Below are 13722 nucleotides of genomic sequence, written 5' to 3'. Positions count from 1 at the left end.
GCATAAACCCTATAACAAAACAAACAAACAAACAAACAAACAAATTGAAGTACATAAATATTAAATCTTTTCCCCCCAGAACTTAATCTTATACACATATTGCATAATGGCTATAAATAAGCATGAAGAGAATAGGAAAGCAATCATATTGTAGAGCAGTATTTCTCAATCCTATCAATGTAATGCCTGCTTTTTACAATAAATATATTGTAAACATTTATGTATTATGCTGAAATAAATTTTACAGATATAATCTATATCCACATGTAGTTTAAAAATCTTAATAGAACCTCAGCATATCGTAAAGGAGAAATGAAAATTAAGCCAGTTTTAGTAAAATATGTACTTCTAATATGTGGGATCCAACTCCCTATGCACAGTGCATAACCCTGGTGCTAGTGACCAGCTCTATGTGTTTATATATTTTAATTGAGTTTCTCTATCATAAAATTTATATGAAGTTACAAAATACCTAGAATAGCCAGAATAATCCTGAGCACAAAGAATGATGCTCATATTTCAAAATATACTACAAGATCATAGTAATGGAAACAGCATGGTATAGTGTGTATCGATATAAGGTGCCAAGTATCTCCACTGGGAAAAAGACAGTCTCTTCAACAAATGGTTCTAGGAAAACTGGACATCCACATGCAGAAGAATGAAGATGAATCCAGATCTCTCACCGCATACAAAAATCAACTCCTAGTGGATTAAAGTCTTAAAAATAAATTGTGAAACTACTAGAAGAAAACATTAGAGAAACACTTCAGGGCATTGATACCAATAAAGAGTTCATCAATAAAACCTCAAAAGCACAGGCAACAAAAGCATAAATAGATAAATGAGACAATATCTAACTGAAAGCCTCCTCACAGCAAAGGAAACAGTCAACACAGTGAAGAGATAGCCTAGAGAATGGAAGAAGGTATTTTCATTATATTTATCCTGCAAGAGATTAGTAACCAGAATAGACAAGGAACTCAGCTCTATAGAGTGAAAAACAAATAGTCTGAATGAAAAACGGGCAAATGTCCTGAATAAACAGTTCCCAGAAGAATATATACAAATGTCCAGCAAACATAAAAATATATGAGATATCACTTATTATTAGAGACACACAGATGAAAACCACAATGAGATTATCATTTCACCTCAGAATAGCTATTATTAAAAAGAAAAACATAACAAATGTTGGCAAGGGGCACTCTGTTTCACTGTTGTTGGCAATGTAAATTACTATAGTCATTATAGAAAACAGTGTAGAGATTACTCAAAAAGATAAAAACAGAACTTCCATATGATCCAGCAATCCCACTGCTAGGCATATATCCAAAGGACAATAAATCAGTATGCCACAGAGCCATCCAGATCCCAGTGTTTATTGTGTGGCTTAAAACACACTGGGTACATGTGCATGCATGCCCAAAATTCTGAGAGGAGAATGGAGGAGAAGGGATTGCAGCATGGCCATCCCCCTGGGGGGTGGTTTCTTGCTTTCTGTCTCTCTCTGCCTCTCCAGTGAGTGCATAAACCCTATAACAAAACAAACAAACAAACAAACAAACAAATTGAAGTACATAAATATTAAATCTTTTCCCCCCAGAACTTAATCTTATACACATATTGCATAATGGCTATAAATAAGCATGAAGAGAATAGGAAAGCAATCATATTGTAGAGCAGTATTTCTCAATCCTATCAATGTAATGCCTGCTTTTTACAATAAATATATTGTAAACATTTATGTATTATGCTGAAATAAATTTTACAGATATAATCTATATCCACATGTAGTTTAAAAATCTTAATAGAACCTCAGCATATCGTAAAGGAGAAATGAAAATTAAGCCAGTTTTAGTAAAATATGTACTTCTAATATGTAAATACACAGGAATGACTTCACTAGAAGACAATTTAAGAGTGAAATAAGAGTCAAGCAGGTGGCGTGGTGGTTAAGGGAACTGGACTCCCACATGGTTCAAATCCCAGACCTGGCGGCTTGCTTTTTCACTTTCTCTTTCTCTCACTCTGTACCTCTCTGCTCAAATTTTAAAAAATAATAATAAATAAAATTAAATAAAATAATTGTTTTTTTAGAGGTTTTTCACTATAGGGCACGTGCGCTCGCCAGACAGACAGAGACAGAGAGACAGAAAGCGAGAAATCACCCCCCAGAGGGGATGGCCACGCCGCAATCCCTACTCCTCCATTCTCCTCTGGGGATCTTGGGCACGCACGCACACGTGCCCGGCATGGGTTTTAAGCCACCGGGTCTGGGACGCGAACCGCGGTCAACTACGTGGGAGTTCAGCGACATAGCCATTACGCTAACTGCTGGTTCCCAATAATTATTTTTAATAAAGGGTAAAATAAGTATATTCATATATTGGATTGTTCTGATCTAAGTCTCCATTGATTATAATATGCACTATTACTGTATATACTACCGCCCGAAAAGCTGCTGCAATTAAACTGATACACACCTGTGAATTTCAGAGATATTAAATGAAAGATATATGAATCATAGAAGTGATGAAATTTGGTATATGTATAGAATCATTCCGAGCACTTCCTCTATGAGTGCAAGTGAATACAGCTGTGTTTGTTTGCAGCTCAGCAGTCCCAGTAACGTTAGTGTCGGCGGTTCAATTTTCCGAAGTGGCAACCACCTCTGGGTTAAGTTTGAAAGGAAATAAATTACAGTGTTCCTTTGAGATTACAGCAATTACAGTTTTTATAAAATTTTATAAAATCATACTACTCTACAAAAAGTACCTCATCCCTACAACTCTGCATTTTGACTTTCACTGGTTATTCTTTTTCTTTCTTTCTTTTTGGAGAGTTTTTTTTGCTATAGGTGCATGCACTTGCCAGACAGACAGAGAGAGACAGAAAGACAGAAAGCAAGAAATCACCCCCACCCCCATGGGTGATGGCCATGCCGCAATCCCTTCTCCTCCATTCTCCTCTCGGGATCTTGGGCACGCACGCACATGGTCCCGGTGTGAGTTTAAGCCACCAGGTCTGGGACTCGAACCGTGGTCGACTATGTGGGAGTCCAGCAACATAGCCATTACGTTAACTGCTGGTCCCATGGTATTCTTTCTTACACATAAAACTATCAGATTCACGGATTCAACTCGGCTCTCTTTACATAGTTGTTCTGTTTCTTGTCTAAAGAGGTGTTTTTCTTGTCTTTTTCCCCAATGTGAATTGTTGTATTAATCTATCCTGAGTTTGAAGCAAGGAGAATATATCAAAGCCTGAACTTTCTGATCCACATTGTTTGGAAGTCTTTGATTTGATTTTTTAAACTATGTGTAGATATTACTTTAATTCTGTAATAAAAACAGCTAAATGCTATAGGCAGCCATCTAGTCAAAAATAACTTTTGGTGGTCACAACAAAATGTACATGGTAAACAGTATTATTAAGAAAAAATTGGTTAGCTTCCTTTTTTTTTTCATAATGTGCATCATTCTAATGCACCATAAGTATCCACTTCTGATCGTATGATACACAGCAGATTAAATAACATTATAAATTAACATCTAGTAAATGATGATTTAAGCAAACAAAAGCATTAATAGGAACAAAGATAATATAAGAGCATATAGTCATAAGCTTTGTGATTATGAGTCTAGGCCTGAAAATTAAAAGAGTTTGAGATATTAGGAAGAGAAACTGATAGCTGATTTCTCTTATTTAGTAAATTTTTTTGATTATCATCCAATTTCATAAAATTCATTATACATGAGAAAATATTTGGTGCAGGACGGTGTTTCTAAGCTGGGCTTTTAAAGCACATTAGAGTTTATGGTATGGGGAGAAGGGAGCCATTGCTCATATTTTTTTTCAAAAATATAGTTTTTAAAATATATATATAAAATTATTCTAAATATTCATATGTACTTTTTATGTTGTAGTAATCTGCCTTTTAGGAATGAATCAATTTGCAGTTTTTTCAAGTCACTGTTACAAAATCACTGGTCTATTGTATATCTTTCATAGTTCAACTATATTTATGATAGCTTTATTGAATATAGGTATAGTAATTAAATTATTTTGTGAAACCATTATTACTGTCTTAATCTCAGCATGTATTAGGATTCACACATTCCAGTGGAGTTACATCAATTCATTATATTTTAAAAGGCCAGAGGTTTGGAGGAAATTTTGGTAGAAGAAATAATAGAATTTGTAGGGTACCAGAATCGAAATGATCATCTTTCCTTTTTCATTTGTCTCTCTCTCTCAATAACCAGTTGCTACTGACTTTCTGGCTTTAACTCTCAAACTCATGTGTTATCTGTGCCCAGCTCTCTCTATTCTCCCCAGTCCATACTGGTACAATATTATGCTAGAGATCTTCAGTGTACCTGCATACCATGAGCAAATAAAAGGAAACATACCAAAACTGTACTGACCTTTTTCTCCTGAAAATTATTCTTAGGATTCCACTTTGAGATATTAAGATCGAATCTTACAAATTAAGACTTAAAAGTCAACCTAACTGCTGCTTATACCTTTCAGCTGATTAACATTCAGTTACCATGCCCTATGGGCGCTATTGCTTTAAGACTCCTTTTTTCTTTTTTTTCAAGAGGTTTTTGCCATAGGGTACATGCGCTTGGTAGAGAGAGACAGATAGAGATCGTGAGAAGAAAGTGAGAAATCACCTGAAGTCAAATGAAGCAATTCTTAAAAAAAAAAAGAAAAAATAAATCACACCCTCCCTCCCCCAGTCTGTACCAGTCTGTTCTACACAGCTACAGACTTGGTTCAGATCCCCTTTACCTTTAGCCAGAGCCACATCAATGTAGCCTTTTATCTATCAATGGAAGGCAATTCATTTCTGAACAACAATTGTAAGCTAATTCTCACATGTCAAAAATATGATTAACTCCCTCAACCTGACAAAGGGCATTCACAGAAATCCTGTAGGGCAACGCTAGTGAATAGTCAAAGGCTGAATGTTTTCCCATAAGATCTGGATAAGACAATGAGTCAACTATTGCCACTTCTGCTCAAAATTGTACTAGAAGTTCTAGCCAGAGCAGTTAGGCGAGGAGGAAAAAATGGGAGAAGGGGACATCAAGATTAGAATGGAAGAAATAATATTGTCTATTTGCAGAAGGCATGATCTTCTATGTAGAAAATTGTTAGGAATCCACTGAAAAGTGATTAGAACTAAAAAATGAGTTCAGCAACGTTGCAGGGTATAAGATTAATGTACAAAAATCAATGATATTTCTACACACTCATAGTGAATAATCCAAAAATGAAATTAGGGAAACTATTCCATAATAGCATCTAGAAGAATAAAATGCTTAGGAATAAATTTAGTAAAATATGTCTATACTTATACTCTGAAATTTCTAAAACATTGATAAAAGAAATTTAAGGCCTAACTTAATGGAAAAATACATGTTCACAGATCAGAAATACAATGCTGTTAGGATGGTAGTATTTCTCAGATTTATCTATAGATTCAACATAGTCCCTCAGAATCTCAGCTATGTTGTACAAATTGACAAGGTGATTCCAAAATTCATATGGAATTGCAAGAAATCTAGAATAGCCTAAACAGTCTATTAATAGAATGAAAATTAGGAATAGAAGGCTCGATTGTAAAGGCAATTAAAGACAGTGTTACTGGTCCAAATATCAGCTCTATTTTATTGATAATGATAACTCATTTATCAGAAATAAATGCACATTTCTACAATTAACTGATTTTTAAGAGTGCCAAGACAATTTAAATGTTTCTGGAGCAAGTGAATAGCCACATGAAAAAGAATGAAGTTGGATTCTCATCATAGCATATGTAAAAATCAACTCAAAATAGATCAAAGACCTAAATGTAAAAGCAAACACTAGAAAACCTTTAGAAGAAAACAAGTGTAAATCCTCATACTTTAAATTTGGCAAGCCATTCTTAAGATATGACACTTAACTAAAGAACAACTAGACAAATTATACTTCAGTATTAATAACTTGTATTTCAGTGGACACCATCAAGAAATTGAAACCACAACCTTACTTAACAGGAGAAAAGATTGGTAAATCATATATTTGATAAGGGCTTATACCTAAGATATATAAAGAACTCTTACAACTCAAAAATAAAAAGACATATAACTTAATAGGCAAAGGATTTAAAATAAATATTTTCCCCAGAAGTTACACAAATGGTCAAAAAATATGTGAAAAAAAATGCTTTACATCATTAGTCATCAGGAAATGCAAAGACAAGCCAAAATGAAATACTGCTTCATACCCATGAAGATGCCTAGAATCAGAAATCAGATAGAACAAATGTTGGCAAATGTGTGGAGATATTGGAACCCTTATACACTACTAATGGGAATGTAAACTAATCCAGCTATCTTGGAAAAAATTCTGGAAGTTCCTTAAATGATTAAACACCAAGTTACCATATGACCAACCATTCCATTCCTAGATGTAGACCCAAGAGAAATGAAAATATATGACCATACAGAAACTTGTATGTTGATAGTAGCTTTATCTATAAAAGACAAAAGTTGGAAATAACCGAAATGTCCATCATTGGATAACTGAGTAAACGAATTGTGGCATATCTCTACAATGGAATGTTACTCAGCCTTGAGAAGCAAACACTGAGACATGCTGCAATATTGATGCCTTGAAAACATTATGCTGAGTGAAAGATGCCAGTCACAAAGATCACCTATATGACTCTGTTTATATTAAAGTGCACAATAAGGACAACTGTTGACACAGAAAGTGAATTGGTGGTTGCTTAGGGATAGGGAGATTCAGGGAGCAAAAACTACAGGAGGTGAAGAAATGTCCTAAAATTTGCTGTGTTTATAGTTGCGCATATGTTGAATATACTACAACCAGAATTTTATGGCATTATGAAGTCTATTTCAGTCTGTTTTTTTTTTCTCTCTCTCTCTCTTTTAGATGTAGGGCCTGTGTGCTCTCCAGAGAGAGATAGAGACAGTGAGAAATCACCCTCCAGGGATGATGGCCACACCACATCCCTTCTCCTCTCTGGATTTTGGGCACACTTGCACCCGCACCCAGAGTGATTTTCAAGCCATCAGGTCCTGAACTCAAACCACCGTTGGCCATGTGGGAGTTCAGTGCCTTAACTACCATGCCGCCTTCTGGTCCCTGTTTCAGTCTGTTTTTTGAAAAAGTAGGAATGTATATATAATGACTACCCGACTCAATGAGAAGAGACAGACTACTTACAGATGGTACCTCTGGTAGCTTTCCCTCTCCTGCTGATTTCCCCTCTGAACCCCAGATATCAGGCTGGCGTTAGGCAAATGTGCTCAGCCCTCTTTAGAGCAGATGACACATTTTAGCATTCTGAGTGCTATCTGAAAGAGAAGTGAAAGGGACAGAGGAGTAGCAAAAGCGAATTTCTCTAACCTGTGGCTCATACTAAGCATATGGCTTAGAATCAACCAGTTGTAAAACCCAGGAGGACCCAACCACTGTGGCCCAGATAGTGGGCACCACTGTGTGATGCCAGAGCCATGTGGAAGGGCCAGGGGTTCAGATCTCCAGTCAACCTGAAATACTAATTGTGGGCACTCCTGCTATTCTAGTTGACTAGAAGGCTTGGGAAGGACTGTGGCATGCCAGCACCCTGTCAGGCTTCTGTCTGTCTCTCTTTCAAGAAAATACAAACAAGCAAACAAACAATCGTAACACCCAGGAGGCAACTTAGCTAAAGCATCTCTTAATAGTATAGAGTCTTCTGGAAAAGGGAAGAAGCCCCACCATGACATAGATTGGTGTTCTAAAAATAGATTGCTCAGACTTTAAAACAGATCTGCACTTTTGGAGCTCAGCTATCGGTGCTCTGTAGGAGGCAGGTAAGGCTTATTAGGTTGGTGTTTGAAGACACCTGTGTTCTGTCTGTGCCAGCATGTAGAAATCATGCCAAAAGATCGTTAGCCAGCATGTTACACACCTGCAGGATGTGTCACATTAGTGGAGAGTGTAGTTAAGGATCTTTCATTATTATTATTATTATTATTATTATTATTATTATTATAGTTTACTGTAGGGTGCATGTGTTCACCACAGAGAGATTGACAGAGTGGGAAAGCACCTCCCAGGGAGATGGCCATGCTGCAATCCCTTCTCCCTTACAGGGTTTGAGCATGCACACACATGAGTCCAGTGTGTTTTCCAAACTGCCGGATCTGGGACTTAAACTGATCCATCCACCTTAACCACCACGCTACCTGGCTGGCCTGCCTAAGGATCCATTTTAATGGCAAACACTTCATTCTCAAAGTTAACAGACAAAACCCTACCAACCGATTCTCATTATTGATAGTTGGGAATGTTAGATTTTTTTTAAATCATGTAGTCTTTATGTACTAAGTAATGAATGAAAAAATAGATGTGGGAATCAGATATTGTCAAATATTTTTCATTAGTGTGTGAATTTTTTTTTCAGGTTTTTGCCATAGGACATGTGCACTCGCCAGAGAGAGACAGAGAGAGGAAAAGTGTGAAGTCACTCCCCAGGGGGCATGACCTTGCCTCAGTCCCTTCTCCATTTTTCTCTTGCGATTTTGGCATGCGCACACACATGTGCCTGGCATGATCTTTAAGCTGTCAGTTCCACAAATCAAACCCCTGCTGATCCAGTGTGTACATTTTTAATATACATATGGTAACATAAAGTGTTAAAGGAGGGGCCAGCAGGTGGTGTAGCAGTTAAGGTGCTGGACTCACATATGTCCCAATGTGGTTCGAGTCCTGGACCCTGTGGCTTGAAATCATGCCAGACACATTTGTGCATGCCTAAAATCCCAGGAGGAAAGTGGAAGAAAAGGGATTGCTGTGTGACCATCCCCTATGATTTCTCATTTTTCTTCTCACTGTCTCTCTCTGGTGAGTGCATGTGTCCTATGACAAAAACAAAAACAAAAACAAAAATTAAAAGAAGACAAACTATTTCAATGAGCAAGTTTCAGCAACTCAATTTCTGACAATTATAAATAACCCCTTTTTTTTTTTGTATAATGACAGCATTCAGGGTTTTTTGTTGTTGTTGTTGTTGTTGTTGTTTTGGAGAGGTTTTTGCTATAGGGCGTGTGTGCTCACCGGGAAGAGAGAGAGAGACAGAAAGCGAGAAATCACCCCCCGGGGGGATGGCCACACCACAATCCCTTCTCCTCCATTCTCCTCTCAGGATCTTGGGCATGCACGCACCTGTGCCCAGTGTGAGTTTAAGCCACCAGGTTTGGGAATCGAACCACAGTCGACTACATGGGAGGTCAGTGACATAGCCATTACGCCAACTGCTGATCCCAGCACTCAGAAATTTTTAAACGAGTGAATGTCTTACTTTCTTAATGGTGCTTTTTATTTTTATTATACAATAGATTTTATCCATTCAGTATAGTTTTATAATTGAATATACATGCAAGTACATGTTTTTAATGTTCCAATGTACTATTTTTATATACTTAGTTTAATACATTAAACTAAAAAGGGTTGATGTTAGCAAGTTCTAAGTTTCTCAAACTGACACTTGTTTGGGCTAAACACACTAAAGTCCCATTGAAATGAGTAAGCACTTGAATAATTAATATTGGTGGCCTGGCAGTGGGGTGATTCTGGGGTTGTAAGTGAGGCCCAGTTCAGATCCCTGGCAGCCCAGAACATGCTGGGTACTTCTGTGTGCTCTGTGACCTTGGCTCACTAGAAGGCTGGGGGAAGGACCATGGTGTGGAGAGACCCTCTAGAGGGCAACTACTTATATCTCTCTCAAAAAATAAATAAAAATTATTAATATTGGTAATTATAACACTATAGGAATTTTTTCTTTGTTAGTTATTCTCCATCAGCTATTTTCAATAGTGAGAAGCCTGGGCCCCTAGGAAATGAGTTGGAATTTTATGGGGTAATATTTTGGTTGTCACATGATGGGGGCAAGTTATTGGATCAGCTCTTCTGATGTATTAATTCAATCTATCCACTAGATTCATCCCTTAGCACCTGCTTATAACACATGGTTCTTCCAACTCCTGATCTTCTTGGGACATGGAAGATAATTTGCCTTTTGTAAGCATTTTAAGTTCCTTTCTCTTAAAATTTTATTTATTTATTATTATTATTATTTTGTTTTTTAAGAGAATTTTTTTTTCCATAGGGCACGTGTGCTTGCCAGAGAGACAGAGAGAAAGTGAGAAATCGCCTCCCAGAGAGGGGATGACCACACCACCATCCCTTCTCCAATCTCCTCTCTGGATTTTGGGCACTCATGCACGTGTGCCTCATGTAAGTTTCGTGCCTCATGTAAGATTCAAACCTCTGGGTCCAGGCCTCAAACTGCAATCAGCCATGTGGGAGTCCAGTGACTTAACCACTATGCCACCTGCTGACCCCATTCTTACTATTATTGTTTTAAATTTGATCAGAGAGAGAAAGGAAAATGAGAAAGCAAGCCACCAGGTCGAGACATGAATAGCCAGCCCTTGGCTATGCGAGAGTTTAGCACCTTAACCACCACACTACTTGACGGCCTTAGTTTCTTTCTTTTACCAAGTCAGTTACCACTTGTCTGCTGCATCGTGCTTTCTAAATATTTCTTGAAATTGTTTATCCTGTATGTCCCCTCTCCCATTCTCTTATTCATGGTGGATTTGTGCCTTTTTTTTTTTTTTTTTTAATTCTTTGACTGTCCTCAGTCCAGGGACTTCATAGGATGAAGAAACCATCAAGTAATCAATCTTCTATGTTTAAGAGATACAGTCTCCTCCTGGAAGATACAGAAAATGTTCTAGGTGTTTGGGGTTCTTAATAATGATTGGCCAGTGTACTTGTCATTCATGCCTACTTAAGACCTGATCTGTTAAAAACTTACTGCTCTGTGTGAGCCTACCCAGAATGCCAGTGGTACTCCCATTTAGAAACAATGACCTGGTACAATTCAAAGTCATCAGTTCATTCCAACCTTGTATTAACTCAGTATAAACAATACGTTTAGACACTAACATTTTCTGTAGTTGAGACTAATATCTAATCTTTCTCATTACTGTTTCTCAGGCTTAGCTTTTTAAAATTTATTTTCATTCAGAAATAACAAAACAGTGTTATGGCTTATTATCATTAAAAAGCAGAACACATTAGATAAACTGAATTCTTACTCTATTATTCAGCCTTGCTACATTTCTTTTTCTTATTAACAGATATTTCGGTAAAAGGCCTCAGTGGGATTGTAGAGGGGCATCAAATCTTAATGAACTTCACCAGCTATTAAGTGACATAATGATTAGAAGATTAAAGACTGAAGTTTTAAGTCAGCTGCCCCCTAAAATCAGACAGCGGATTCCATTTGATCTTCCGTCAGCTGCAGCCAAGGTGAGAACCCTTGTTTGATTGAAAGTCTTATTTTAATCATTTCGAATTATACTATTAAGGGTTGCACATATTTCATATTTTACAGAAGGAATAGTCTGCTTTCTTAAAATAGGTTTAATTAATAGAGCATATGAATTGGTTTTTTATCATTTCAAGAAGACAGCAGGAAGAATTTAATTTTAATCATTAAATATGTGAACAAATACAGTAGCCTAGTGATGTAAAACATATTTCTGCTGAATTTAGAAAAAAAGTACTTCAATTACAACAAAGATTTTGTATTAAGAATTCTAATTATCTGTAATATATCATCCCAGTAATTAGCAAGGGAAGTTAGGCTTTTTGCTCTAGGATTTTTCTTATTATGAATAACTGTCTTCTAGAATAATTTGGGTACAACCCTGTTCTTGAAATCCTAGAACTCTGTGATCGTGTAGTCAGATGTGAAATTCAACATGCCAGAAAGCCAAAAGTGTATTTTACCTAATCTTATCCACACTTCTAGGTAGTGCAGTGCTTATATACTCATTGAAATTTCTTCAAATCTGGACATGACTTTATTGACAAAGAATTTTTTATTGTTGTATATTGAAAGCTCAGAGTAAACATTTTATAAGCTGTGAGCAATATTCTTTCTATAAGAATGATCTGATTTTCTTTATCTACTATGGTAACACTAGAAAGAAAAGTAAAATGGAGTTGGTCTATGATTCTATTAAATTTTAATTAGCTGATATGCTCCAAGTCTTTATGCTTATTTGAATAAAATCATCTCTTTTTAAAAATGCTTTGTTACCATATATTTTTTACACTACTTTGTGTTCTTATGTATTTATTTAAATTTTTATTTTCACATCAGAAAATATTTCTCTTTAGAGGAGGCTGTAATTGATTTATGATGTTAGCAAAGGGCTTTGTTCTCACCCACAGATTGTCATTGGTTTCTATAATTGGCATAAACATGTGACTGACCTATCTCTGCACTGATGTTTTTAAATGAACACATCAGCATCTCTGGGAATTTTCTTTTTATATCTTTCTATACAGAGAAGAAAAACCACAGGACATGATTCATGACTGCATTAGTTGTTCTTTCTTAATGCTATATTCTTAAACGATGATATTTTCTCCCACATAGGAATTGAATACCAGCTTCGGAGAGTGGGAAAAATTAATGAGAGCTCCACATTCAGGTGCTACAGAGACTGTCATGGGGTTGATTACTCGCATGTTTAAACAAACTGCCATTGCCAAGGTACTCGTTGCTGGGGCATCTTGTGTTTGTTTTTGTGCAAATTCAATGTACCTTTATATTTTTAACTGAGCGGTTATTTTTGTACTATAACATGTCTTTGCCATGTTTTAAACTCTTTATTATAGAAGAATTCAGGCATATTTGAAGTAAGCGGTAGTATAATAATATCACATTGTTCATATATTGATCCATTCCATTATGCAGGTATACTTTTTATCTTTTTGACAGAGTGTTGTTGTGTGGCCCAGGCCAACGTTGAGCTTCTGATCCTCCTGCCTCAGCCTCCCTCTGTCTCTGTGTATATATGTATACTTTGATGAGGGACTTTAATATACTGTTTATATTTAAAGGATATACATTTATTTATTTATTTATTTATTTGTTTTGTGCTTGTGCTTGGCAGAGAAAAAGAGGGAAAGTGAGATGTCACCACACAGGGTGGCTGGCCACACCACAGTACCTTCTCCTCTTAGGATTTTGGACAGGCACACACATGTGTCCAGGTGCTAGTTTTTCGAGCCACTGGGTGCAGGACTCAAACCACATAGTCAGCCATGTAGGATCCAGCCACCTTAATCACCATGCCACCAGCCGTCCCCCCTTTTCTTTCTTTTCTTATTTGCTAGAGGGCAGTGCTTAGTGGAGTGACAGAGAAAAAGAAAGAGAAGAGATCACAGTACAATTTCTTCTCCATTTCTCCATTTGGAATTTGCATATGCACCCAGAGTGTTTTTCAGGCCAAAAAGCTCAGCACTCGAGCTATGCAGTCAGCCATAGGATCCAACCACCTTAAACATCACAGCACCTTTTCTTCTTCTAAGCTAAAGTCTTAAGCCATTTTGAAGGAAGCAAAGCCCCTCTCCTTTAGCCTCCAAACCCACTTGAAGATAGACTGCTTCTGGGAAGGGAAGGGAACAAAATCTATATCTCTGGTGGTGGGCAGGAAATTCTATTGGACTTAGGACATGGCCTTATATTGAGGCCAAGATCTGTTAGTGCTGGAGGAGGGACAGGAACCTCTCTAAAACCACCCACAGTGGCAAGACATTGTTTGGTTGTGAGAGGCAGGGAAGCGCGGG

The 13722-nt window shown here is 37.0% G+C and overlaps 1 protein-coding gene across 1 annotated transcript in view; it reads left to right on the top strand.

Annotated features, from left to right (window-relative positions):
• Positions 1-13722, top strand: part of ZRANB3 (zinc finger RANBP2-type containing 3) — a 269156-nt gene that overhangs the window by 174725 nt on the left and 80709 nt on the right. The window contains exons 7-8 of the mRNA XM_027768770.1: positions 11217-11388; positions 12527-12643. Of these exons, the coding sequence (XP_027624571.1) occupies positions 11217-11388; positions 12527-12643 (289 nt within the window). The remainder of the gene's footprint in view (positions 1-11216; positions 11389-12526; positions 12644-13722) is intronic.

The sequence above is a fragment of the Tupaia chinensis genome, unplaced genomic scaffold (assembly GCF_000334495.1).
Source record: "Tupaia chinensis unplaced genomic scaffold, TupChi_1.0 Scaffold147433_1, whole genome shotgun sequence".
In the NCBI taxonomy this organism is placed as follows: domain Eukaryota; kingdom Metazoa; phylum Chordata; class Mammalia; order Scandentia; family Tupaiidae; genus Tupaia; species Tupaia belangeri.
Note: the sequence above shows the minus strand (reverse complement) of the source record. Positions and strands in the feature narration are given on the sequence as shown.